The sequence below is a fragment of the Numenius arquata genome, chromosome 9, assembly GCF_964106895.1.
Source record: "Numenius arquata chromosome 9, bNumArq3.hap1.1, whole genome shotgun sequence".
NCBI lineage: Eukaryota > Metazoa > Chordata > Aves > Charadriiformes > Scolopacidae > Numenius > Numenius arquata.
In genome coordinates, this window is record NC_133584.1 from 11,531,645 (window position 1) to 11,557,972 (window position 26,328).

Consider the following 26,328-nt stretch of genomic DNA (forward strand, 5'->3'; position numbering starts at 1 on the left):
TATATCAATGGACCTTTTATTGGACAGATGCTACACTATTGGACTATGACATGGGGCAGAGAAAGTAATGAAGTCAAATGGTGCACAGCCACCAGAGAAACAAATCAAATAAGTGTTTGACAGCATGATCTGTGCTTGTATTTGCTCAGAGAAAATTGCAAGTGCTTTTGGTCTTCACACTGGAGGCCAGGAAGAGCTGCGCCATCTCCCCTTATCCTTGGGCAGGAGGTTGCTGACAGGGATTTGAGAGCCTGGGTGGAAATTATGCCTCTGGTGGCTTTTGGGGACGTGTCTGCTCTGTCCCTCGGAGTAGCTGCAGGTGAGCTTCTGGGTTAACCCAGCATGCCGTGGTCGGAGGGGAGATGTCCTGCTCACAGGGAGGTGGGGAAAAAACTCAGCAGAGAATGGTCTTGAGAAGGGTCCCTTCTCCCCATGCTGCTGCAGGTCCTTCTTTCCTTCACCTTCTGTATATGGGCCTTATCCAGCCTGCCTGGGCATGGGACATGAGACTCCTGCCATGAGCTGGGCTCTGAAAGTCCCCACAGGTGGGATGCTGAGCAGCCACCATAGCAATCTCCATCCTGTGCTGGGTGAGACCCCTTGGGTAGTGCACGGTACCCACCAGCACGTCATGCTCCGGGGATGGACACCACATTTCCCAGGGAGTAAATCGCCCTCTCCAGCTTGGAGCAGCACCCACTCGGCCACATTTTGGTGCGGTTAATCCCAGGTAAAGTGCAGGCTCTGCCCTGTGCTCTACATTGTCTGCATAATAAATAAGCTAAAGCAGCCAGCTAATTATTGGAAATACAGAGCCTGGCAGGAGATGGGCAGACCCTGATCACGCTTGCACCATGCCTTGTTATAAAAGGGTTGCTCTGCTCAGATTTATGATTCCATGGCTGACAACATCCCAGAGCTGTGCTGGGTGCAGCGCTGGTGCTCGGAGCCCAGACCCCCATCCCTGTTGCCCATCCATTGTGTGGCTGGGGGGCTTCCCTGAGGTAGGGGCTGCCTCCCCAACCCCCATCCATGGTCCTTATAGCCCTTCCCTGGCCCCAAGCTACCTGGGAGAAGCTCTTGCTCCTGCAGGTCATCATGGCACTAATTCAGGTCCTAAGGGTTTTTGCTGTGAGCTCCCATCCCATGTAACTATCATGTGCCTCAGGAGTGGCTTGTGCCCCTTCCTCGCTGTGATATAAGCGATTATTAATGCATTAGTGTTGGGCTGCCGAACCATAATGTCTTTATAGTCAATAGCATTAAGCATTTAATTACCCAGTGGGATGAATCAATGGTCGTCTTTCTTTGCTCTACAATTAAAACCGAGCAGGAGAGGCACAGTGTAATTTTGAGTCTGTTTTAAGCTTCCTCTGCCATTTTGTGCACGGGGAGATGAGCTGATGACTTGTAAGGGACAGGAAGGAGAGGACTTTTCTCCAAGAAACCATTTTCTTGCCTCACTCCCAGAATGCGGACGTCATGATCACACACTCGCCCAGCTTAATGAGACACCATTGGGTCATTCAGGACCACGTTTCGGGTCTGACAACACTGACAGTGGGGAAATTATTGCTCCAAGTCTTATTTTTAACTCCAGTCCTAGGGAGTTTGAAAGCAGTTGTTTTAACTCGCACCTTGCCAGTGGGAATTTCCGCGGCGAGAGCTGGTAAGTGAAACAGCCTGATGTGCTGCTGGGACGAGAAACAAGCAGCACAAGAGCAGTCTGGCCTGGGGAGGTACTTTCAGCCCTTATTTTTAACCTCATTTTGATGTAGCTTGCGGCGGGGGAGAGGCTGGGGCAGATGGAGGGTGAAAGCTGGGTGGGTTAAGCATCCCTGGCACTGTGCTTGTGACTCCTGGGTGGTCTATACCGCTCAATGCCAGCCTGGGTCATTTGAGTTCTGTGGGTAGAGTCAAGTGCAAAGTGACCCTTTCTAAAAAGCTCAGCTTGTGGCTGGACCTCCTGATGCAACCATGGAAGCCCTTGCAGTGGCTGGTCCCTCGTGGTGGCAAGTTGGGAGCAGGAGCTCTGCAAACCTTGTGGATGGGGCTCAGTGGGCAACTTTTGCTGGGACAACACAGCACAGCAGCTCCCAGGGGAAACATCTGACCATTTCCCACTAAAATAAAGAAGCCACACAGCACACTTTCCACCACCAGTTCCTGATCCCAAGGGCAGTTTTGACTTAGCTCTGATGGCAGGGACCTGCTGGATCCCTGGCAGAGGCTGGGGCATGTTATATTGGGGACACGTGTGTATGTACACCTGGGGACTGCAAGGGGCACCCCGAGAGCAGTGGCAGACTGTGGGTCTGCTCTCCCCAGTTTCATTTATCTCTGTCCTGGTTTTAAAGGTAAGGACGTGGGGAAGCCCCAGGTTCATCGTGTCACCCTGCTCACTGCCTTCACTGAGCGGTGGGTGTGTGGGGTTCCCAAGGGAGGGCTGGGCTCACCCCCTCGCTCGGGTACAAACACAAAAATGGAGGGAACTGAGGGAGACTCCTGCTTTTCCAAGTTGGACTTAACAAAGATTCAGTTTTTTGTTTGAGAAGGAGAGGGGGGGAAAAAAAAAAAAAAAGAAAAAAAATTCCCCTGGTTTGGGTTTGTTCCAGACAGAGCGTCTGCCTTCTGCTGGCCCCACGCCCGGGAGCTGCTGTGAAATGGAAATAGCCCAACATGAGCCTGTGAGCAGAGGGAGCTTCCAGCAGGTAAAATGGGAGTGAGCTGAGGCAAAGCCCCAGGTCACTGCACTGTGGGCAGATGTGCTGAGCCACAAGCAGTTTGCAGATGTATTACCTGAATCTCCCAACAGTCATCCCCGGGGACCTGGCGCTTGTCTGGATTCCCCTTCCCTGTTGCCCTGGCTCTGGGAGATGAACAGGACGCACAGAAATGCCTTGTGCAAAGAGGAGGTCCCCCCCTGGGCTGTCTCCACGAAAGAGCACGGGAGATGTGGTGCAGTTGCATGGGGCAGTGACATGTGCTGGCTGCTGGCCTGGGATCACTGAACTGGGATCACCTGTAACTTTTCCCCAGGTTGACTTCCATATGGATTATAAAGGCATTTGCATGTAGTGCTTTGAAACGCCTCCCTCTTCCCATCTCACTGACTTTCTCCGTCCTGATGGAGGGAGTAGGGCGAACTGCTCCACATCTCCATAGCCTGTCTTCTCTGCTTTATCTCACACTTAATGCAAGTCCTCTGTGTTTCAGTCCCACTTCTGTCCCTCGCACCGTTTTTTCCAGGGCTGCAGTAGTTTCTCCTGCTGAGCAGAGCCAGAGGGGAGTCCCACCTGGCCTGGAGGCTCTGAGTGGCTGCGTGGGCTTGCTGGGGGCTCACAGGCAGATGGTCAGGTCCTGCTGCCAGCTCCAAGCAAAGGGTGTTCGGGAGAGGAACCGGGCTGCCAGAAGGGACATCTCAGGGGAAGTAGCGTCTTCTGGAAATAGAAAAGCCCTTTTTCTCTGCAGGGTACCAGGAATGATCGCATTGAGGAATACTCAGAGGTCACAGGTAGACTAAGTGCTGCATGTACAAAACTCTCTGTGTGAGTCACCAGGACTTTTCCTTGTCACGAACCCCAGGAAATGGCAGAGCCTCATCCAGGAGGGATGTGCTGGGTTATCACCCACCATCAGCCGGAGGGGCAGAGGGTATGTCTAGCTCCAGGGGCCCATGCCAAGCCCTGAAGCATCCCGCCTCAAGAAAGGATGGTCCCCAGAGAAGAAATCCTGTACTCTGCCAGGCACTGTTGACTTTCATCCCTGCAGTGCACTGTGTCCTGAGCTGCCCATTTCAAGGCACAGGACGTGGGCTGGCATGCAGCCACTTGAATTAAATGCCATTTATCACAGCAAGCCCTGGGCCCACTTCATGCTCATCATCCTTGAGGGGTCTCCTCGGCACTGCCAGGTGAGTAATGAAGAAAAGACCTAATTTGTGTGCCACACAGACCTGTCTCATTTAATGCCCTGCATTAATCAAGGCCTGGGGAGAGTTTTCTCCACCTGCCAGGTATTTGAAGTGAGCTGTGCGGTTGGAAAGAGAGAGGACAGGTCCTTTGTGCCTGACCTCACTGGATTACCATCCATCAGCTGCTCTGCGGTATCTGCTGGGGTGACTCTGGCTGGCAGCAAGCGATGGGCAGGGGAGCAATGTGGTGGGGTGAGGTGGGCACTGGTGGCAGGCGAAGGGGCCTTGCTGGTGGGACATAGGGATGCTGAAGAAGTTTTAAGTAATGCCTAGTCCTGGGATGGGTAAATTTTGCTGTCACCTTTGCCATGCCATGCCCACGCCAGGCCACTGCTTGGACCACATAGCAGCTGAGCCACGATGCCAGGGAAGGAAAGCTGGGGCTGGGGGAGTCAGGGCCACATTTGATGGCTTTTCTAGCTTGTTTCCCCCCTCTCTGGGCACCTGCTGAGTGTTTGGTTGAAGGACCCTGATAGTTTTCTGGCAGGAGATGCCTATGCAAGCTACAGGTGAAACTTTTCCTCTCCTGACTGTGCTTGGCTGCTGCTTTTATCTGGGGAGTATCACACGTGGGGCTCCTTTCAGACTCTCCTTCATGTCCCGAGATCTCCTGGGGGAGATGCAGCAGGCAGGGTGGGATGTCCTCCTCTGCTGCACCCACGGAGGCGTATTTTGGAGAGCTGGGGTAACCCGGCGGTCTCCCACTCGGGACAGGCATTGAAGCCTTTTGTCACCATCTAGTGGAAACACCCAGCCGTGACCAGGCACAGGCTGAACAGGGTGTCTGGGGACACTCACTCCACTAGCTATGGTCCCTGTGAGGGTGTTGTCCCCCCCAGCTAGTCACCCATCTTGCCTGTCTTTTGGGGAGCCGCATTTGCCCCCGAGCCCCCCTCTCTCCCAGCCCTGGCCAGCAGCAGCCAGGTAAGGTGTCCCCAGCGCTGCCAGGCTAGGAACAAGCACAGGGGACAAGTGTCTGCTGTGCCAGAAACTGCAAATCCTCAGCAAATCCCTCATGGGGTCTCTATTAAACCAGTTAAATTCCCTTTAACTGTAAAATTAGATCAATGGTCCCAAGATGCAGCTATGCTGCAACAAGGGACAGCCATAAAAGCACCTAAAATACATTCGCTCCACAAATAGAGCTGTTAAACCTGCTCTTTTGGCCAAATTACTCCTCACTGATGCTGCTCAGCAGCCCTCCTTTGGCCCTGAAATTTCTGGTGGTGCCTGCGGAGGAGCAGGGCTTTGCTGTGCCACTGGGACAGCCTTACAAGGTGGTGTGTCCCTGGGGAAAAAGCTGGCCTTGCTGCCGCTCCAGCATCTCCTACCCAGTGCTGGGGCTGCCCAGAGGTCCTGACCACAGGTAGGATACAAGGAATAGACCAGCCTAAATGCTGGGCAGTGCCCCGGCTACCTTCCTCCCCACAGCATCCCTGGTCCTTTATGGCCACAGCAGTGGTTGGCAGGGTCAGGCTGTATCCTGACCTGCTGAACAGTGCCTGGATTAACAAAGTGCATGGATTAACGCAGCATCACGGGCAGTGTTGGTTCTCCCTCCTCCCCACTCCTTCCCCCAAACACTGGGTCCAGCTGCAGCCTCGGAGGTTCCAGTGCCAAGGACAACCTGCCAGGCCCAAGCAGGCTGCTGGGACAAGGGATGGAGCACAGGCCATACCAAGGTGGCCCCTGACAGGGCTGGGAACCGAGGCTGGCCAGCTGCCAGCCCAACCCGCTGCTGATCCCACCACTGGCACTATGTTATTAGACGCATGCAGTGTCCCGGCTGCCAGAACTACCCCTGGCTGAAGCAACAGTTATTCCTTTCCCATGGCAAAGCAGTCCTCCCGCAGCATGAAGAGGAACCAAGGCCAGCCCAGCACTGGCAGCAGGGCCGTACGAGCAATGATGATAATTTTGTTGCACGGTAAGGAGGGTGCAATCAGCTCTTGCCTCAGACAGTTAAAAATTCCTGCCAGGTCTCTGCCACCTCCTCCATCTCTGTCACCCTGCACCCCCGTGGGCCACCCTGGGTCTGTGTGGCTGATTCCCCTGGGCACTCAGGGATGTCTCCTGCAGCACGTGGTGGGACATGAGCCAGATATTGCTGCTTCACGTGTGGAGTCCAGCTGCCCTATACAAGCGGTTTCCCCAGGTGGGATCCTCATCTGCCTGCATATATGACCAGGGCTGGGATATGGGCAGTGTCGCACTCTGTGCTAGCTCCCTCTGTCCCTATACTGGCTGATGGTGGCAGTCTCTCCACAAGCTGTCTCACTCCTGGAGAGGCTGACTGATCCCATCACTTCTCCATGAGGGGATGCCCTCAGCTGTGGCTCTGCCAGCCTGGAAACTGCCTAGCCTCACCCAGCAAAGGAGAGACGCATGACAGCCCAGGAGACAGGCATATCACCTCACCCTCAGTGTGCCCCTTCCTTTCAGGTGGCACTGAGCAACCCAGGGGCGTCCCCTCAAGGCCACCAGGGCCCTGCAGGACTGAATTCATTGAGAATCTGGTCTTTGTGGGCTTTCTATTATTTTTTTAATTATTATTTTAGGGCTTCCTGGGATCTTGTGTTCCCCACATTAGGGGCTTCTCTCAAGCAGGCCTTGGAAGGGCAAACTGTTATAGTCACGCATGACATGGGTGTGAGTCAGGAGCCCCCAGGAGCTGGCTGGATGCCCACTTTAAAGTGGGAAGGGATTTTAGGCAGCAGGGAAGCCCCAGCAAGAGGGTGCTCATGTCCTTGGAGAACCCCACGTCAGGCAGGGGCAAGGCAGCACTTACACCTGCGTTAAAAACAGGGGTGCAGCATTCTGCCCTGGGGTCATTCCTACCCTGACTTTATAGCCATGGGGGTAAAACCCCACAGGGAGAAGGCTGCTGTCTTCTTTCAAAGTATGAATTCAAAAGCATTCATCAGGCAAGCTCAGGTTTATTTTTTTCCCCAGCATTGGGCCTTTTCTCCTCACCAGGAGCCAGTGGTGGCAGCGGCAGGGTGCTCCGGTGCCAACTGCAACCTCAGCAGCTGCATAGTGACCAGCTCCGGGGAAGCTTCAAGTCGCCTAAGGGGGCTTAGTGCCTCCCGAGGGTCGGGGAGGGGATGCCGGGGGAGCGGAGGGGGGTGGCAGAGGCAGGGCTGGGGAGGTCCCAGCACTGAACCCTTTGCCAAGGCCAAAGGAAAAGTAAAAAGCGTGCTCAGGCCGAGTTCCATCCCTAGAGCTGAGACTGGGAAGCCGGCCCCGGCAGGCTCGCTCTCAGGACCCCCGGACCCTCCCCTCCCGGCCCCGGGACCCCAGGACACACCTGTCCCCGCCCCGGGAACCCCCCTCTCCCGACCCCGGGATCTCTGGACCTCTCCTCCCGGCCCCGGGATCTCCGGACCCCGCTCCCGACCCCGGCCCGGCTCCACCACGTGGCCCGCCGATCGCCACGTGCTCTCCCGCGGCCCCGGCCACGCCCACCCTCCGCTCAGCCCCACCACCCAATCAGGGCGGAGACGCCCAGCTGCCGCTCTCTCATTGGTTAACGCCGATTCCTCCGGGCGGGCGGTGCGTCCCCCCGCTCTCGCCCCCCGCCTCGCAGACTCCCTCCGTGTCGGCGGCCGTAACGCGCTTTCCCGTTGGCTGATCGTAAAGCACCGGGGATTGGCGGGGGAGTTCGAGGGGCGGGAGCGGCGATTGGCCGGGCGGCGCAGAGAGCGCGGCGATTGGCCGAGGCGGGGGCGGAGGGGGCGTGGCGTCGCGGAGGGCTAGGCAAGGCGAGCGGAAGGGGCCTGCGCTCGCCCTTTCGTTTCAGTCCCCGGTCCGGGTTGCCAGTGCCTCGCCGCCGCTCCCACCGACCGCCCGGGGCCCGCTCCGCTCATCGTCGCTACCTCCAGCTGGGAGGTACCCACCCTTCTCTTGAGAGACAGCTCGGCCGCCGCCCCTGCGCCGCCCAATACCGCCGCCATCATGGTGAAGATCGCCAAGGTGAGGGCGCGCCAGGCGAGGCGGCGCTCGGGGCCGCCAGGCGGGAACGGGCGGCTGCCGCCATGGCGGGGCGGACGGATGGCGATGGGGGGAGGGGTGGTGGCTGGAGAGCGGGGGCAGCCGGGCCGCCGTTCTCCTCAGGCCGCGCGGCGGTTTCCAGGCCTCCCTTCTCTCACCGGGAAGATGGCGGCGAGGGGAGGGGCGGCGCTCGGTGGGAGAGGTTTCACGCTTCACCTCCCTTCTCCCCTCTGCTCCCCGGTCCCGTCCCGTTTTCTTCCCTGTTACCGCGGGAGGGGGAGCGGAGGGGGGGAATTTCGGGGGGGGGGGGGGGCACCTCGGCGCGCACCGTGTGCGAGCGCGCGCAACTGGAGGGGGGGGGAGGGGGGCGGGGCTACGCCGCCGTGCGGCCACGTGGGGCGGCGGAGAGCGCGAGCACGTGTGAGCGCGGGGCGCCCCCCGCCCGCCCCGGGACGGCCCCGCCGACACCGGTGTGGGGGGTGCGGGAAACCCCCCGGTGGGTCCCTCACCCCCGGGTCCGTGCTCCCCCGCGGTTCCCGGGGCGCCGCGGGGGCGGCCACGTGGTTGGGACAATTGGGGCGGCGGGGACCGGGGTGCCGCTGGGTCGCGGGCGGGGAAAGGAACGTCGTCTAACGGCTCGGTCCCTCCCTCTCTCTCTTTCAGACTCCCAAGAATCAGATAAAACAGAAAAAAATGGCTCCTCCCCCCAAAAAGGTGGAGGAAAGCGAGGAGGAAGAGTCGTCCGAGCTGGAGGAGAGCAGCGGGGAAGAGGTGATCCCGCTGGGAGTGAAGCCGAGGGGACGCACGTGTCATAAAAGTGTCGTGAGGGTTTTGGGGGGGGGGTGGTGGTGGTAAAGAATCAACGTTAAAAAACAATTGGCGTCTGTCAGTTAACTCTGGCTGAAGAATAAACCAATAAGTGGTTTATCACACATGAATAATATGGAAGCCTAAAAATTTCAAGCTACTTATTGCTACTAGAGACATTGCTGGTCTTGCTCCAGGACCAGGAAATTTGGAGATGCTTTAATGTTCTATAAGTAGTCTGTTAAAAGCATGAAAAACATGGTTTTGAGCTTTATTAATTCAACAGAATAGACAATTAAGGTCATCCAAGAGAAATAAAGTATGTCAGAAGGCTAGTCTTTAGACTGCAGTTGCTATGTATTTGTCTGACATTGAAGTAATGGTAGTTTAAAGGGTCAGTGTAAGAGTCTCACACTAATAATGTATTTCAGATGATCCCTCCGAAGAAACAAAAAGTAGCAGTTACACCAGCCAAGAAGGCTGCTACCCCTGCAAAGAAGGCTGCCACTCCTGCAAAAAAGGCAATTACACCTGCTAAGAAGGCTGTGGTTACTCCAGCCAAAAAGCCTGTCACTCCATCACCTAAAAAGGCTGCTGTCCTAGCCAAAGGAGCGAAAAATGGGAAGAATGCCAAGAAGCAAGAGAGCGAGGAGGAAGATGAAGATGACGACGAAGATGATGATGATGATGAGGACGAGGAGGACGAGGAAGAAGATTCTGGTAAGTTACTTTTGAAATGTGTGTTCGTCCTTGTACAAGTTGACTAAAGCTGGTCCAGTCAAGTTGCTGAATGACTACCTTTGGAATCGAAAGTTTAGTGTGATTGAATACTCTCAGGAGGGGGAATCATTGATTAAAAGGTGGTGAAGAAGGAAAGGTGGGGAATTGGTGATGTTTGAAGGAGAACTTGGGCTGCAGCTGCACTACATGCAGCATGCTAAGCATCTTCTAGTTTCCTGATCGTTCTTTCCTGAACTTTGCTGAAATCTGGTGGAAGAAAAAGTACTTTTGAAGGCTGAAGTAAACACTTACTGTACTCTTGTTGCAGATGAGGAAGAAGAACCGGCAATCCCTGTGAAGCCTGCAGCCAAAAAGCCTGCAGCAGTACCAGCCAAAAAGCCTGCAGTTGTGCCAGCAAAGCAAGAATCTGAAGAGGAGGAGGAGGATGATGATGAGGATGATGAGGAAGATGATGGTATGTGGGATTTAGGAAAACTTTGTCTGACTCGTTTAACAACAAAATTAAAATAATAAACACTTATGGGGAGTTTGAGGGGGTGCAACTTAGTGGATTAGTGGGGGTGATGCCGAGTGTGTGTGTGTGTGTGTGTCCATGTAGCGCCCAGTTGATTTTAGCTGACTACTAGTGACGATCAGATGTGGCTGAGTGTGTGTTTATTTCCCTGTTGCTAGTAAAACTTTTTACTCTTGGGATACAGGTATTATTTTTTAATGCAGCAAAACTTGAGAGAGGGGCAACTTTTATAAGCGCTGAATATATTAAACTCCTTTTCTGAGAACATACAAACTTTAGGAGACGTGAAAAACATTATTTTATTTCAGAAACAAAAGGGGCTTAATCTTGAACTTGTCTGAAATCTTGTGCTTGACTTTTTTCAGAGTCTGAAGATGAAGCCATGGACACAACCCCTGTTCAGGTGAAGAAACCTACTCCAGCAAAGGCTGCACCAGTGAAAGCTAAGGCAGAATCTGAAGATGAGGAAGATGATGAAGACGATGATGAGGAAGATGATGATGAAGAGGAGGAGGATGACGAAGAGGATGCCGAGGAGGAAAGTGAGGATGAAAGTGAGTTTAACTGGTTTTGAGAGTGTAATAACAGGAACGATGCCTGAGGAACAGTTGCTGTAGTGACAAGAGAAGGTCCTGTGTGTGGCAGATGTAAAGGTCCTGTATTGATCCAGAATAGGGAAAGCTATTTTCTACTTTTATTTCATGTTGTTTGTGCTTTATCACAGAACCTGTCAAGGAAGCACCTGGGAAGAGGAAGAAAGAAATGGCCAATAAAAGTGCACCAGAGGCCAAGAAAAAGAAAACAGATGGTAGGTGATGTGGGATCATGAAACGATGCTTGTTTGAGGGGCCGTTACTGGATTGTTGGGTGAGGCACCTAACTGTGAAGGGACAGGATGCTCAGTGGGGTTTTTCTCAGCACAAATGATGATTATAAGGGACTTAATACTGAAGTATGATGTCACTTTTGAGCAGAAACTGATGTGCTAAAGCTGTCTGGAATTTGACTTCGAGTTCTTTTAACCGCCTTAAAAACCCTGATTATCTTTTCATTTAAAGGGCCTGCTTCGGCTTTCTCCGTCTTTGTGGGAAATTTGACCCCCACCAAGGATTATGAAGAACTGAAGACTGGCATCAAAGAATTCTTTGTGAAGAAGAACATTGAAGTTTTGGACGTCAGAATTGGTGCTTCCAAGTGAGTTTATCAGTAGAATTTTGCTGTTTCTTTCTTTTAATTGGCAGTCATTTGTTTGGAGATGTACAACTATGCTGATGCTGGTTCCCTTCAAGATGCTGGGGTGGTTGTTTGATGGTGTGTGGAAGCTGGAAGAGGCACGGTACCGATAAGGGTGTAATAAATACTTGCCTGGCTTGCAGCTTTCTTAGACAGCATCTCACTAAAGGGAGAGCTGCCACTTTGGTACAGAGTTGTTGTTTTGGTTAGGTGGGCCAGTTAGCATTTATTTTATTAACGCTCTAACTTGACCAGTGGGGGCCTCTCTGGTTCTGGGTTTCTGTGTTCTCAGTTACTAGAGAGAGATCAGCTTTGAATAGTAAGGTTACTCTTCTTTCAGGCGATTCGGCTACGTAGACTTTTCATCTGCTGAAGATCTGGATAAAGCTCTCCAACTGAATGGAAAGAAGTTAATGGGTTTGGAAGTCAAACTGGAAAAAGCAAAGAGCAAGGAAACAATAAAAGAAAATAAGAAAGGTACGGCCCATTACTCTCAATACTTGTGCACATCAAAGAAGAGTTGTCGCCATCAGGCCTCGGAGCAGGCTTGCAGTGTTACTGATGGCCGCTATTCTGCTCTTTTAAGGCAGATCTTCCTGGTTTGTCTCTATATCTTAACCATTTTCTCAAACGCTAACATGGACAGGCAAGTTCAGACTCTAGTCTATCTGGAAATCTGATCCCAAGAAATAGTGCATACAGGGGGGTCTGGAGGAAATGTGGCTCTTTCTGAAGCCTTTGGAACCTGTTTTCTGAACTTGATGCCCTTAAGAGAAGTACAATGGCAGCCTAATTAACTGCCATAGTAGCTTATTTTTCAGCTTCTGAAAATGTGAACGCTTGTTGTGGTTTGTTTTCTGCTGGATCAACACACTCTGGTTCTTACTGAACTGGCAGTGTAGATGAGTAGGGATTTTTTAGCTGGTAATGCGAAAGTAACTTTTTTGTCTCTTTGCAGAGAGAGATGCTAGAACGCTGTTTGTGAAGAACCTGCCCTACCGCTTAACTGAAGATGAAATGAGAGAGGTGTTTGAAAATGCACAAGAAATCCGAATAGTAATGAACAAGGAAGGGAACAGCAAAGGGTACGTAGCTGAGAGGGGGCAGCAAACATCAAACACTCCTCAAACTCCTGGCATGTTTTGACAAGCTCATGTTCTTAACCTGCCTTAAGGGACTGCTGCATTAAATGTACTCAACATGCTAACTTTTGAAGCATTTTACTTCCACATCACTTCCCTCCCCCCAGCGCCATGAACTTAGGTGTTCCTGGAAGGAGGCATTTGCTTATGTTCTTTTCTGTGCTATAGGATGGCCTACATTCAATTCAAAACAGAAGCTGAGGCAAACAAAGCTCTGGAGGAGAAACAGGGCACAGAGATTGATGGTCGTGCCATGGTCATTGACTTCACTGGTGAGAAGAGCCATCAAGACCATCAGAAAGGTACTTTTCCAGACCAATAATGTGCACGCAAATGACATTTAGGATTTAATTCCACTTGTTTCAGAAGTTTGCTAGGGATAGAGCAATGTGAAGAACTGCAGGAAAACTGTGAGGTATCAGGAAGGCACCTTTTGCCCACCTTGTTCTATGCATCCTATGTGTTTCTTGTCTGACACATGCAGTAGAGACGAGGGGGGGACAACTAACCTGGGTGACCAAAACAGTGTTGCACTTAGTCTTGTGCCTCACCTTGAGGTGAGGAGGGAGCAGCAGCTGCTCTCACCCTAGAGAGGATTTTGGGCCTAGAGGAAGGGAGCGCTCTCCTTCTCCGAACTTGCACTTACAGCACTGGGTTTTCTCTGTAGGAGGTGGAGAGAGGGAGTCAAAGACCCTAATTGTCAACAACCTCTCATACGCTGCTTCAGAAGAGACTCTCCAAGAACTGTTTAAGAAAGCTTCTTCCATCAAGATGCCACAGAACAACCAGGGCAGGCCCAAAGGGTATGTTGTTCCTTTCTCCTGACTCCAGAGTTGGCATTGCCAATGACTTACCTCCACAGATGCCTTCTGCTCCCAGGCTAACTGAAATCTTCCTCTCCAAATAGGTATGCGTTTGTAGAATTTCCCACAGCTGAGGATGCCAGAGAGGCATTGAACTCTTGCAACAACACAGAGATTGAAGGCAGAACAATCAGACTGGAATTCAGTGCACCAGCATGGCAGAAAGGAAACATGAATGCAAGAGGAGGATTTAATCGTAAGTGTTACATGTTTGATCATAAAACAGCTGTGGCAGGAGTGTACCATTCATGCAGACTCAGGGCATGCTTTAAAGAAAAAAGGCATGCCCGTGGAGTGAGAGACTTGCGTCGTAAGCGAGTGTGCTGGATATGATGACTGATTATCTGAAATGCTGATGAAACTATTGCCGAAGTCCTCTAGATAGTCAAGTGCTGATCCAGCAGTGTCTGTCCAGTTCGTATCCCTATTGTTAAGATGCAAGCATCTAATTAAAAATAAACCAAAATTGACAGCACCAGGTTGGCTGCTGGAGATCCTTTAACATCAGGTTCTAACTGCAGTCCTGAAAAAGTTTCCAAGAACTTCTTTAAGTGCTTGAGCTGTTACTGCAAAACAAACCCCTTAGCCCTGTGACTAAGTCCTAGGAGCAAGTAATCCAAGCTGGACGTGATGTTAAGAAACTGATGGTTGCCTTGCTCGGATCTCTGAATGTATTCTCTTTCCATAGAACAAAGCAAAACATTGTTTGTCAGAGGCCTTTCTGAGGACACCACGGAGGAGACGCTAAGAGAATCGTTTGAAGGCTCGATAAGTGCTAGAATAGTCACAGACAGAGATACTGGATCATCTAAAGGGTATGTTAAACATCACCTGGGATTAGTTCAGTCTCTACAAAGAGACTTGCTTTTAACTGATCTGTGCAGTGCAGGGTGTTTCTCATGCTCATGCGGGCGATTCTTTAAAGCTAGTTAATTGCATGGAACCAGAGAACAAGCTTACAGCTTCAGCCTGTTCGTAGAGAGCAGCGTGTCCTCACTTCTCAATGAGCTCCTTCCTGCCAACAAATCCGTGGCAGCCTATGGATTCGCACGAGAAGGATATTAACTGTTCAGTACTGGCCAACTCGCAATGGGGCTCCCATCGGTTGTGATGAGCCACTGCTGGTCTACAAGTAACACGGTCCTTACCTCTCTGTGTGGTTGGAGAAATTTGGGTGTTGTTTCTAAAGGGATTGCTATCCAGTACCTGTAGGTGGTGCTACAGCTCATGAAGTATAACTGACTGTCTCTGAACCCCTTTCCTAGGTTTGGATTTGTGGACTTCAGCTCCCCAGAAGATGCCAAAGCAGCTAAAGAAGCCATGGAGGATGGAGAGATAGATGGAAACAAAGTCATCCTTGATTTTGCCAAGCCAAAGGGTGAATTTCAGCGTGGCGGCGGATTTGGCGGTGGATTTGGTGGTCGTGGTGGCAGAGGAGGAGGCCGAGGAGGAAGAGGAGGTGGATTTGGTGGCAGAGGTGGTGGCAGAGGATTTGGAGGTAAGAGAAGGGAAATGCTGCTGTTCCAAGAGGGTTTGCTCAAAAAATTAACCCAAAGCCATTATTGGGAACATGGTGTGGTTGGTGGAACATCACTGAGCACTTGATGTGAATCAGGATGGGCTTGGAAGGGCAGTGGTAGCTGTGCAGGGACACTGTAACTCTGCTTCTTGATCCAATTTTCTTTCTAGGTAGAGGAGGTGGCTTCCGAGGAGGCAGAGGAGGAGGTGGAGATCACAAGCCGCAAGGGAAGAAGATAAAGTTTGAATAAACTACCCCTTTTCTTTCCCTTCTCCTGCTCTCTGAGACTATCTGAAAGGACTCCGGGGGTTTTTATTCTCCTTTTATCTTGTCGGAGCCTTCGGAGGACATTCCAAGATGCGAAGCAGTACTGTGAGCCACTTGGAAGATACAATTTTCATTTCAAGGAAGAGAGAGCAAGCCATTTTGACTGCTTGCCTATTCACAGGAACTTTTTAAAAAAAAAAAAAAATGAGCGATAGATGTGGGAATTTACCCCTTGTCTGTGAGTTGTCTTGAATTTATGTTTTACCCATGTACAAAAATATTTTTTTTTTTTCCTATAAACTTCTGTAGCATTTTTGCTGTAAAAATGCAGGATGTTTTATCATTTGTGCTTCAGCACCCTGTCTTGGACAGATTAAAGGACCTAAACTGGTTCGTGTTACTTCTCTGCCACTAAACTGCAGCCGGGCTCTGAGAAACAGTGTCCCGAGCCTTCTCTCTCCTGAGGTCATTAACGTCACAGGCATCAGCTCTGCTCCGGCCCTCATCCTCTCCCAACAACGTACGTCTGCTGTGCTTGCAGGAAGGAATGGGGCGAGGAAGCTGACGGCTGGAGCAAGCGCTGTGGCTTTTTTTGGGGGGGGGGGGGAGGGGGTATTTTTTACTGAAGCTGTATGTGATGTTGCATGCTAACCACTTGGCTTTTTTACTTTTTAAACAAATGAGTAAATTGGATCTTGTACCAAGGCCCTGTAGCTCAATCACGCTCTTAACGTGCGTTGCCTCTTGTGCTGTGTTCCCCCTTCTCTCTCTTGACCTGTCCCAAAGTGTGAAGCAAATACATCGAAACGTGGGCTCAGGAGAAGCACCTGAACTTTGCTCCCTCGATCAAACTCACACCTTGGGCCGTTCCTCAGGCTGGGAAGGGTGAATGCTTCCACCAGCCTGGGAATGAAGGTGCTAGATCCTGGCCCTGTCCCTCAGCACTAGTTACTGCCTTTTTTTTCCAGCCAGGCACTTGGCTGGTGGCCTGTGGTGGCAGCTGTGAAGGGGACAACACTGCTCTTGAGCGACTGCGGCACGTGGGTGCGGGAAGCCACGGGCGCAGCTGCTGCTTTGGTGTCACTCGGGGCAGCTTCAGCTGTAGGGCTGCTGAGCCCTCTGTACAGATACCTGTGGGCTCAAATGTCTGCTGAAAGGTCCCCTGCCAGGACGGGCAGTGACCTTAAGCTTCTGCTCTGTGGTTAAAGATGGTTCCACCCTCCTTCCATAGCGTAGCAACGCTGGGAACTTCTTGCTGTCATGGAAAGCCCTCCCAGCCCCTCAAATGCTGATGTGGTCGTTTTTTTCTGTGTATGGATTCCCAAAATACAGCTCCTGGAGGAACAAAGGGGTTCCTGCCCATGGGAATACTCAGTATGAACCCAGGGGGAGCGGTTGCTCTGGGTTTGAGGTCTCTGTTTGTGCCGGCGACCCGAGGAGGGGTCCGTGTGTCCTTCCCCACCCCTTGAGCAAGGCCTCCTCTCCAGCCGGTCGGGCATCAGCCATTTTAAGAGCCGGTGCCCCAGCCCCGCCGGCAAATGGTCGGAGGGTGACGGCGGGACCGGCCACTGGGGGGCAGCACCCGCCCGCCATCGGTCGGCGACGCCGGGGCACCGGGACCGCCCGCCCCGGGGTGAGGAGCGGCGGCGGCCCCGGGGGGCGTTCGCCTGCCTTGGTGTGGGGGTTTGGTGTCCTGCGGAGAAGCCGCAGGGCTCGGAGACACCGCCACCACCACCCCCCCGCGCCTCCGTGCGAAGGCGGCTGAGCCAAGGGACGTCCTTCCCACCCCGGGTCCCTGTGGTCACTCGCCGCCTCCTCCCGCGGTCGCCCCGTCCCAGCCCTTTTCACACACACCCCTGTGCCCACTGCGGGTCCCTGGCTGGTCCCCCGGGGAGAAGTCCCTCGGCGGGAGGAGGCAGCCCTGGGTTACCCTGGAGAGGGAAAGGGCAAGAGCATCCGCTCAGCATTTGCCTTTTGTCCCCACCTTGTGAAATTTTTGGTGCCACGGGTAAGCTAGCCCTGGTGGCATGTGGCCCAGCCGGCCAAGTCGAGCATGTCCTGGTCCCCTTTGCTGGATCGCCCTTCCCCATCACCATGTTGAGTGGCCAAGCCATGTGTTTGCCCTGGAAACCCAGTCCCCAGTGCCCAAACACTGAGGTGGGACCCACAGGCTCAGCCACGGCTTCACCTCGGCACGGTACAAACCTGACGTGGGTTTGTCCTTACGGACATGGCGCTCTCTGGTGACCCATGGTGTGTGTGTCCCATCGTACTATGGTCAGGGAATGTGTAACCCTGTGGTGGTACTTTGGTTGGGGAAAAAAAAGGCAGTGAGCGCGGTCCTGCCGTGGAGAGGGTGACAGGGACAGCAAGGGGAGAAGGTGATAGGGACAGCAAGGTGGCGAGCTCTGTCAGCACAAGGAGAGGGTGTTTGTTCTGCTGAAACCACGGAGGTTTGCCATCCCTTGTTGAACACCACTGCACCAGGCTCCGCAGGGCAGCCGTGCCAAGCAGGAGCAGGGCAGCCACAACCCCCCAAATGCCCACCTTACCCAGTGGGTTTGCCACTGTAGCCCATTACCAGGTTCCATTCCCAACCAGCCAGGCTGGCTTGGCCAGCAGAAACCCACTGGCAATGACACGAGGTGAGCGCTTGGGTGGTTTTTTTTTTTTTTCCTTCTCCTTCTTCTTTTAACCTTTATTTAGAAACTAGAATATTCACCGAGTCTACAAGGTTTCTCCATAACAGGTCCCACCAGGTGAAGAGCAACACTGAGATTTCTGCACACAGCCTTGGCTCGCCGTACGCAGCGCGACGGAGCGCAAGAGCCATCCCTGCATATAGGGTAAGTATAAATATATACAGCCTAATGTACTGTACCTGACATAAATTAGGGAGGTGTCGTTTTGGAAAGTATTTCTGAAGTCGCTCCCGCTGGAAGGAGGGAGGGGACGGGAAAGTAATGGAGTGTTGTGTGCTGCCTAAGCCCAGCCGGCACCAAAAATGCCCTTGGGGCTCTGCCTGCACTTGCCCCGGGGACACGGTGCCACTGGGTGCATCGAAAAAATCACATTTCACAGTATCTCCGCCGGCCCCAGTAACAACGGCCGAGCCCAGGGCAGCAACGGGCTCTTTCTCTTCCTTCTCCTCAAATTTACAGCTCGTCGCAGCAGACGAGGGGCAGTTGCTGAGAAGTGGCGTGGCTTGGCAGGAGGGTGCCTTTTTTTGGCTGGTTTATGCCCCTTTTTTGTTTGGTTGGTTTGTTTTTTGTTGTTTTTTTTCTAACCTGGGGAAACGTACAGACCGGGAGTAAATGAAACAGGCCCGTTTCCAAAACACATTAAGAAAAGGAAAGAAGGAAAAAAAAAACAAAACAAAAAAACCCAAAAAAAACCCCAAAAACCGCACTGCACAGGGGAACCTTTGAGGTAGTCAAAATTTTTTCCTTTCAATGTCTGGCACCAGAGGGGTAAAGAGAGAGAGAGAAGGGAGCGCATGTGCCCATGTTTCGCTGTGCGTGGTCAGGGCCGTGGAGGTGGCTGTGCGTGTCCACCCGCGCGCAGGGACATCTGGACGTGCCAGCCCCGTGCCTGGGGACATCTGCGTACGCAGAAGCCTGTGCCTGGGAGGTGGCACCTCTGTGCCTGTGCCTGCGTGTGGCTTTGCTCACGCCTGCAGTCGGTGGCTGGAGAGCATCCGTGGCCCCCGTGGGTGGCCGCGTGTCTCTGCCTCGGGGTGGGTGGGGGGTCCATCACAGCAGCTGGCTCGGGGCTGCCCCCGACAGCCCCAGTGGCCCTTTCAGCCCAAAGAAAACAGGCCACGTCTCGTGACGCCACTCCCTGTCACACTCCTTGGCCTCATCCTGTAGAAAAAACACTGCAACAACCCCCTGAGAGGAGCAGAAGTGCAAAACACCAGCGCCCCCCCTTCACCTTGTCCCCTTGGACCCTGGTCCATGTGCTGGGGTGAGACCGATGCTCTCCAACCTGCCCTGGAGCGTTGTGCTCACTGCAAAACTGGGGCTGAGCACAAAGATACACACACGGGGTCTGTGGGGGCTGTTGTCCCCCTCTGAGGCACCCCACTAGGACAGCCCTGCTGCAAGGAGAGGGTCTCCCTGCAGAAAGCCCCTGGGACTCCTGCACTTGAGCTAGGGTCCCAGATGTGATAAGCCCATGGGCCACTCCAGCCAGGGCCAACTGGGTTTCTCTGCTGCTTCCTTGGCCATGGGCAAGGGCAGTCTGCCTCGTCCCTTCCCTTTCCTGCCAGGAGGAACAAATCCCTGAGGAATTTCGGCTGGGTGCATTCCTCCGAGTGCACACACAGGGAGGCCAGTAGAGGGGTGGGAGAGCCAAGCACAGCCCGGGCTGGTGCTGGGAGCCACCATCATCTGAGACCCTCTATCGGGGATAAAGACCCCAATTCCCCAACTGCCTGGCTGAAACCCTAATGGGGGCTTGGGGCTGGCAAGGTCTGGCCTTGGAGGAGAGCTCTTCCCCCCCCGCCCCAGGCTGCATAGTGGGGACACAGAGAGGACTTTGGCAGGGGTGGACCCAATGCACATAGGGTCAATGTCACTAAAACCCTTGACATTGGAGACATGGGAGTGCTCATGCTCTTGTAAACTGCTTAACTGGATAGCCAGATCCTGAATATCTCCAAAAAACGCCTGTGCCACATCCCTCCCTGCCTCCCCCAACCCTGCTGTTCATCATGCTCCAGTGGAGGTCGTACCTAAAGCAGGGCACAAAACCCTCTGCTCGCTCTCTCTCTCTCCCCCCTCATTTTGTGCTAGATTTGTTGTGTTTTTACTTTTTTTTTCTCTCTTCTTTTTCAGCAACCCCCAACCCAGCTGGAGATAAGTGAACAACATTACAGTACAGGAACAAACATTATCGCAAACCCTGCCCACGAGCACAGTGTCTTTGCCCTCCTTGCCCCAGAGGGAGATGCCCCCAAAGGGCTTGTGTGCCACCAGCAGAGGCTCATCCCATCCTGGAGCAGGGATTGGTTGTCCCAGCCCCTCCAGTCCCAGCTCTCCAGGGAGGCTGAGCTAAAGGACATTGAGTTTTCTCGAACATGTCAAGTTACTATGGACCAACTCCCACATTTGGAGTAACTCGGGAGGCAGCAGTTTATGAACTACCAACATACTCCGGAAAAAACATGGCTCCTTGTTCATCTTGCTGTTCTTGTTCTTCACAATGCCAAACGTTTTGAAGCCCTCGTGCCCAACAGGTGATACTTTAAGGACCTCCAAGCACATTCCTAGGAAGACATCGTCGATGGGGTACAGCTCCAGTGTCTCCGAGGTCTTGTGCAGCCTCTTGGCCAGGAGCCCATCCATGATGAAGCCCCCACCCCCTGCATAGGGTGGGTAGCTGTTTTTGTTGTAGAGAGCGCTGGGGATGTAGTACTTGTTCTCCTTCCTCCGGATCGGCCTGGCCTTGTAGAGGACATCCCCCACGAAGAGGTCCTCTCCCTCCTTCTTATCTTCCAGGAACTCCAGGATGTTGCTGGGACTCACAAACACATCATCGTCACCTTTGAAGATGAAGCGGACATTGTCGCAGTAGATGTTCAGCCACTTCAGGAAATGGACCTCTTTGAGGGTGAGGTTGAAGAAGCTATCCAGGAAATCCCACTGCAAGATGTCTCCATAGATGTGGTTCTCATAATCCAGCAGCTTCTGGTAGTTGGCTCTCTCCTCCTCCTTCGAGGCCGTGCCCAGCAAGAATAGCGTCTTGATCTTCTTGCCATCTACATCCTTCTCCTGGCCCCAGGTCCTCCGGATGGCCTCGCGGCGGTCATGCTGCGTGATGATAGACTTGACCACGATGAGCAGGTAGATGTCCTCACTGCATTTCTCCGGGTGGTTGATCAGCATGGGGAAGTAACGGCAGTGCCGATAGAGCAGGAACTGCTGGAAGTTGGGCTCCAGTCCTTTGAACCAGTCCACCTTGCTGAAGTTCTGGTTGGCCGAGCAGTTGCTAGTGGTGACATCCCAGGATTTTTCTTGCTTTGCTGTCACACTCCTGCTCCCCTCCTCCTCCTCCTCCTCCTTTACAGGGGCTTTCTCTTTCTCACTCTTCCAGAAACTGCTGGGGATGGAGAAGACGCTGTTTCTCTTCTCAGTTTTCAGGGGCTCGAGCGGGGACATCTCTTTCTGCTGCTGGCCCTGCATGAACTGGCTGGGGGCCATTCCCCGTTGCAGCACCGTCACCGTGATCACCAGCAAGAAGGAGAGGCAAACTGTCTTGTAGATGGTCTTCTTCCTAAAGGGATGAGACAGTGGGATTAAGGAGGGGAAACTGCAGACTGTGAGAGGCTTGTTTGCAAAAGCACCTCCTGGAGAGGTCATGGGATGCCTGTAATCTATGTCCCATCACCTTTGACAAGCAGCAGCATTGTGGGAAGAGCCATGGAACACCTCCACGCATGCTCTTCCCACTTGCATCCCTCTTGTAAGGGGTGGGCTCTGGGGCCACACTCGACCACAGGAACAGGCACAAGGCACGTGGCAGGTGCCTGCGGTGTCATCTAGTAACCCCCATATCTGCTCAAAGAGCTGGAAAATGTTTACGGGAAGGAAGAAAATGGGCCCAGAGAGAGAGATGAAGCCAGGACGAGTGCTTCAGCAAAGCAGCTGGTTCGGAGGAAAGTCCCAAGGCAAACCCTTGTTTCAGTCATCTGAAAATTGCAGTTTAGGATAAGAGCAGAAGGGAATTATGTTTTCCACGTGCTGCCCATGGCCGTGGACTGGCACCACAAGTTACACAACGCTGAAAAACTGGAGCCAGGAAGACTGCAGGAGTCAACACGAAACAGGCATCACTGTTTCATTTCAAAATGTCAGTTCGGACCAAAAAAAAAAAAAGCCATTTGAGACAAACTAAAAGGTTTGGTGGGGAAAAAAACATCCCTAACTCTGCATCCGCCATGAGATCCAGCATATCTGGGGTCACTGCTGGGTGTTTTGGCCAGCTCTTGGGACCCATCGCTTTGCTCTGTGGTGCTAAGGATAAGGACATTGGATGCACCGTGGGGAGTCACACCACTGCACACCTCAAGTTTGGGAGTAGATTTTCCCAGCCAGCAACAAACTGAACATCTTCATGTCCAGGGTCTCTGGGGCACCAGGGGGACTGAGGGTGGTAGATCAAGCCCAGCCTCTTGCGGGGCCATCCCACCACCCAGCTGGACCCCTGGCCAGGGGAAGCTGCTGGCTCATGGGGCAAACCCTAGTCCTCACCAGGGGCTTGAGAGGCACCCTCCTGTGGTCCTTGGGACAGGGGAAAGGCTGCACCCAGAGATTACTGATGCACCAAATACATACCCTCCAACCTGCTTTTACACACAGTTAAAGGTGGGTTTCTCATCCTGCTGCTGTGGAGGACGGGAACTCTGCCCATGTGCACTATGTTGCCCCCGAGTGCCCGTCTCCCCTCCACAGCTGGCACATCTGCACCAATTTCCTCCCAATGGAGTTCTGCTTGCTCCAGTTGCCTTGGGCCATCAGGCATGGGGTGGGGGACACAGTGGCTGGGCTCCACATGCCCACCAGGGTCCTTACAGCTTCCCAAAGGTAGTCTTATCTCCGGCTGCTCCCACATGGAGGGGACACATAAGGTGCCCAGCAGCCTCCCGGAGTCCCCTTCCCTGCCAGCAGGTGAAAGGGACCTTGGCTGGGGAGCCAAAAGAGATGGATGTGGCACCGGTCTCATGGCTCCCCTGTGCTTGCCCTCTTGGTGACTGAAGCCTATCCCAGCCCAGGTGCCACCTGCTGAGGACAGCCCTCAACCTCCTGCTCTCTGTTAGCGCCAGGAAGATCCAAGATAATCTCTAGCAGGCAGATGGCACCTTCACTTTGGGATAGTTCAGAAAGGAGCTTGGGGCTGAAATCTGAATCATTTAACCCAAGTAATTACCAAATAGCAAAAAAAAAAAAAAAGCCTTGAAAGTCTCCCGGCCCTGGGGGGATGGACTGTGATGAGCTCTGCCAGGAAGTTGCTGGGGTTTTGGGGCACAGGCTGCACCAAAGCACCTGCTTGGTGGGACACCCTGATGCCCCCCTGCTCACCAGGGCAGGGGACAGCATTGCTCCTGGGGACTCCAGCCACCCTGAAACAATGGAGCCCCAGATGGGACGCAGGGGAACCAGGAGCTTTTGGGACCTCCTGTCTCCGGCTTCTCCCTCAAGCACAAAGAACTTTTCAGACCTACGTTTACGTGGGAAGACTGTGATTGCTAGCATGGACTGTGAGAGTGAACGTGGAAATAAGTAATTACAGGGAAATGGATAGATATTCCCCATCAGGTTTTATATGTGGCCACTCATCTGAGACTGATGAGGGAGCAGTTCTGATTAGATCTCACCATTCCCTTAACCCTCTCCAGCCCTGGTCACACAACTCTGAGGTTGTTCTTAGAAACCCCACAGTCTGATACAATGGCAACTTTAACCCCTGCACAGCCAAGCAATGTTTAAAACCTCTCATCAATACTTGGCACTGCAGCGGAAATAACCCTGGTCACCTCTGTGCGGTAACCCCTATTGCATCAACCCCATCCCTGCACTCCCCACCACTCCCCAAGGGCATGTGATAAAATATCTAGCCTGAAGTATGGCCAGTGGTTCCCAGAAGACACGGGCGGGCAATTACTGATATAATTTTAAAAAATTTGCATAGGTAGGGCTGTCATTAGCTGATATGGATGAGTCTCACCCGTGCCTGCCGGAGACAGGAGCTGCATGGAGCCGCTCGCCCCCATTATCCTCCTTGGGTCACCGTTTTCTGTTTCAGGCCAGACAGAAGACACTACCCTGGGGGCGAGGGGAGAGCTTTAGTAAGAGGTGGAGGGTTGGGTAGCCCAGGCACATCTGGGTATATCGCCGAGGTGTCTCAGAACAGCACAGAAACTTATTTCTCCTTCCTTCCGTGGACACCATTTCTGAGCTCTCACCGGTGCAATGTCCAATTTTTGCTTTGTTACAAAAACCTATTTGGGATTTAGCTTATAGGTCTGACTCTGAAAATCACGGGGACATCACCAGGTCCTGCAGGAGCCGGGAGCCCCTCGGCTACCTTCTGCCCCACAGAAATCCTGTCCCTGTGCTGGCAGGAAAGTGACAGGGACTGGGGGGACCCTGAGCCACAACCACAGGTGATTTCTGTATCAAACCAAGGATTTTGGGGGGCCAAAGACTAACAAGCATATGCGGGTCTTTTCTGATCGCGAGTCTTTCTGTTCTGTGATGTCTTCAGCTGGGAAATACTTTAGAGGGGAGAAACCAGGTCCTGCTCTCTGGAGACCCCAAGAACCGTGGCTCTGCAGGACCCAAGGGACGCACTGTGGGTTCGCTGTCATCTCAGAGAAATGACCCTGCTGAGCCCCAGCGCCCTGCTCTGGGGCACAACTCCCAGCCTGTCCCCGGCAGTGTTCCCAAGACCCTGGAGCACCGGCTCTGCGGGACCCGGGGAACGGCAGCAACCCGCGCCTGTCCCGCCTGGGCTCCCACCGGCGCCAACCGGGACCGGCTGCCCCAACCTCCGGTGTCGGTGCCATCCAGAGAGCTTTGAAAGGGTCCCAACCCGCTCCTCCGCTTCCCTTTTCTCCACTAGGAGAAGCTGAAAAGCCTCCCTGTGAGACGGCCGCGCCACCGCCGGCGGTGCCCCGGGAGCTTAAATATAAACCCCCAAATTAGCGGTGGGCACTTTCCCTTTCAGGTGGTGGTGCTGTGGGGCAGGAGAGGCCCCGGGAGACGGGGGCTCTCCATCCCCGGTCCCCGGAGAGGCACACAGCCACTTTTGATGCGCATGAAAACCTCTTTGATCGGCCAGGGATATCTATTTATTTGGATTTTTCTGGCCCCTCAATTAGTCCCAGTCACGGAGCCGGCGGAGGCACCACCAGTATAGAGCCCTTTCTGTTGGCGGTGCCAATGGTTTGGGAGAGGGGATCTTATCTAGGGGCAGAGGCTGGGCAGAAAGCACCCGCGCGTCTCCAAAAGCAGCCCACGCCGGCTGGGTGCAAGCCGGGCCCCAGCTCACGACGGTTGTCCCCAGTCCCGGGGTGTCTGGGACACGTCCCCTTCTTACAAAAGGCGTCTGGTTTAAATACAAGGCGGTAAAAACACAGGGCTGGGTAAGAGACAAGAATCGAAACCCAGGATGTTTTTCCCCCGTGGGCATCTGCCCCCAGGCTGAGGCTGCCGTGGGACAGGGACCCCACGGGCAGGTTCTGCCGTCCCCGCGGCCCCGTTCTCCCCGGCCCCGCCACACAAACCAGCCCTTCGCAGGGAAGGGCTGAGAAAGGCATCCCCAGGGAAGCGGGGGGACACTGACCGCCAGCCCCTGCCCGGTGACCCCGTCCCGGCTCCCGCTGTGCCGCCGGGCCGGAGCTCCGGGATGGGGCGAGGTTTGCGCTGGGAGCCTTCCCGGGGTCCCCCGGCCCGGGGGTGGTAGGGGAGGACCCCAGCCGGGAGCCCTCTGCAGAGCCGGGCCGGGGGAGAGCGTCGCTTCTGGGATGGGGACATTCAGACGGGACAAACAGACAGGGGACAAGGCGCCGTCCTTTGTCCCTTCCCCACACGCACTCTCCCCACCAAAGCCGCCCCTTCCCAGCCAGCCGCTCTCGGGGCACCCCTCGGAAGGGACCCGGTGGGGAAGGGACCGGGGGACCCCTTGGAAGTGGCTGGGTGGGGAGGGGACCGGAGGAGCCCTAGGAAGGGACCCAGTGAGTAGGGGACCGGGGAACCCCTCGGAAGGGACCCATTGGAAAGGGGACCTCGCAGCACCCCCAGGCTCCGGGCAGGACGCAGCGGCGGGACGGCGGTGCCGGGCGGCGGGAGCGGAGGGCAGCAGAGGACACCGGGTCTCAGACGGTGCTGGAGGGGGACAGGAGCGGGGCTCGGGGTCCCCGCTCCCCGGTAGACACTCACCACTGGAACATGCTGGGAGTGGGACGAGGCGGCCGCTCCGCTGCTGGCCGGGGCTGCCCGCGGTCCGGGCGCTTCTCTCTGCCCTTTTCCTCTCCTCCTCCTCTTTTTTTTTTTTTTCCCTCTACTTTTTCCCTTTTCCCTCCCCTCGGCTCTCCGAGGTGGAGCCAAGAGGGATGGCAGAGCAGGTAGGTTAACTCTTGCCCTGCCCCTCCGTCCCCCCCCCAGCCGCACCAGCAGGCAGCGAGCTCCCCAGTGCTGCCAGACGAAGCGGTTTAAGGGTGACACCCCACACGTCCCCCTGGGGACCCTCCCCGCTGCTGACGGGACACCCACCAA

At 54.1% G+C, this 26,328-nt stretch overlaps 2 protein-coding genes and 2 non-coding genes across 5 annotated transcripts; 3 read left to right on the top strand and 1 right to left on the bottom strand.

Annotated features, from left to right (window-relative positions):
* The first annotated feature begins 7,685 nt into the window (after window positions 1-7,685).
* On the top strand, window positions 7,686-15,751 carry NCL (nucleolin). 2 transcript variants are annotated; one of them, XM_074153370.1, is made up of 18 exons: window positions 7,928-7,945; window positions 8,627-8,785; window positions 9,202-9,490; window positions 9,828-9,965; window positions 10,391-10,583; window positions 10,650-10,654; window positions 10,750-10,833; window positions 11,084-11,219; window positions 11,599-11,735; window positions 12,217-12,343; window positions 12,569-12,702; window positions 12,745-12,759; window positions 13,015-13,019; window positions 13,079-13,203; window positions 13,308-13,459; window positions 13,952-14,078; window positions 14,529-14,761; window positions 14,953-15,751. In XM_074153370.1, exons 1-18 carry the CDS (start codon window positions 7,928-7,930, stop codon window positions 15,030-15,032), a joined length of 2,157 nt encoding a protein of 718 aa, XP_074009471.1. In that variant the 3' UTR covers window positions 15,033-15,751. The 2 variants fall into 2 exon arrangements, with proteins under 2 accessions (XP_074009472.1, XP_074009471.1); XM_074153371.1 differs by lacking the exons at window positions 10,650-10,654; window positions 12,745-12,759; window positions 13,015-13,019 and having other exon boundaries at window positions 7,686-7,945; window positions 8,627-8,734; window positions 9,819-9,965; window positions 10,391-10,579; window positions 13,068-13,203.
* Window positions 10,942-11,011, top strand: LOC141468949 (small nucleolar RNA SNORD82). Its single transcript, XR_012463399.1, has one exon. It is a non-coding gene; the product is annotated as a small nucleolar RNA SNORD82 (small nucleolar RNA).
* LOC141468950 (small nucleolar RNA SNORD20) lies at window positions 13,588-13,664 on the top strand. The gene has a single exon (XR_012463400.1). It is a non-coding gene; the product is annotated as a small nucleolar RNA SNORD20 (small nucleolar RNA).
* Window positions 15,752-20,103: 4,352 nt separating the features above from the next.
* On the bottom strand, window positions 20,104-26,003 carry B3GNT7 (UDP-GlcNAc:betaGal beta-1,3-N-acetylglucosaminyltransferase 7). Its single transcript, XM_074153764.1, has 2 exons — window positions 25,993-26,003; window positions 20,104-21,325 (listed from the first exon to the last, which is right to left on the bottom strand). Exons 1-2 carry the CDS (start codon window positions 26,001-26,003, stop codon window positions 20,104-20,106), a joined length of 1,233 nt encoding a protein of 410 aa, XP_074009865.1.
* Between the last annotated feature and the right edge of the window lie 325 nt (window positions 26,004-26,328).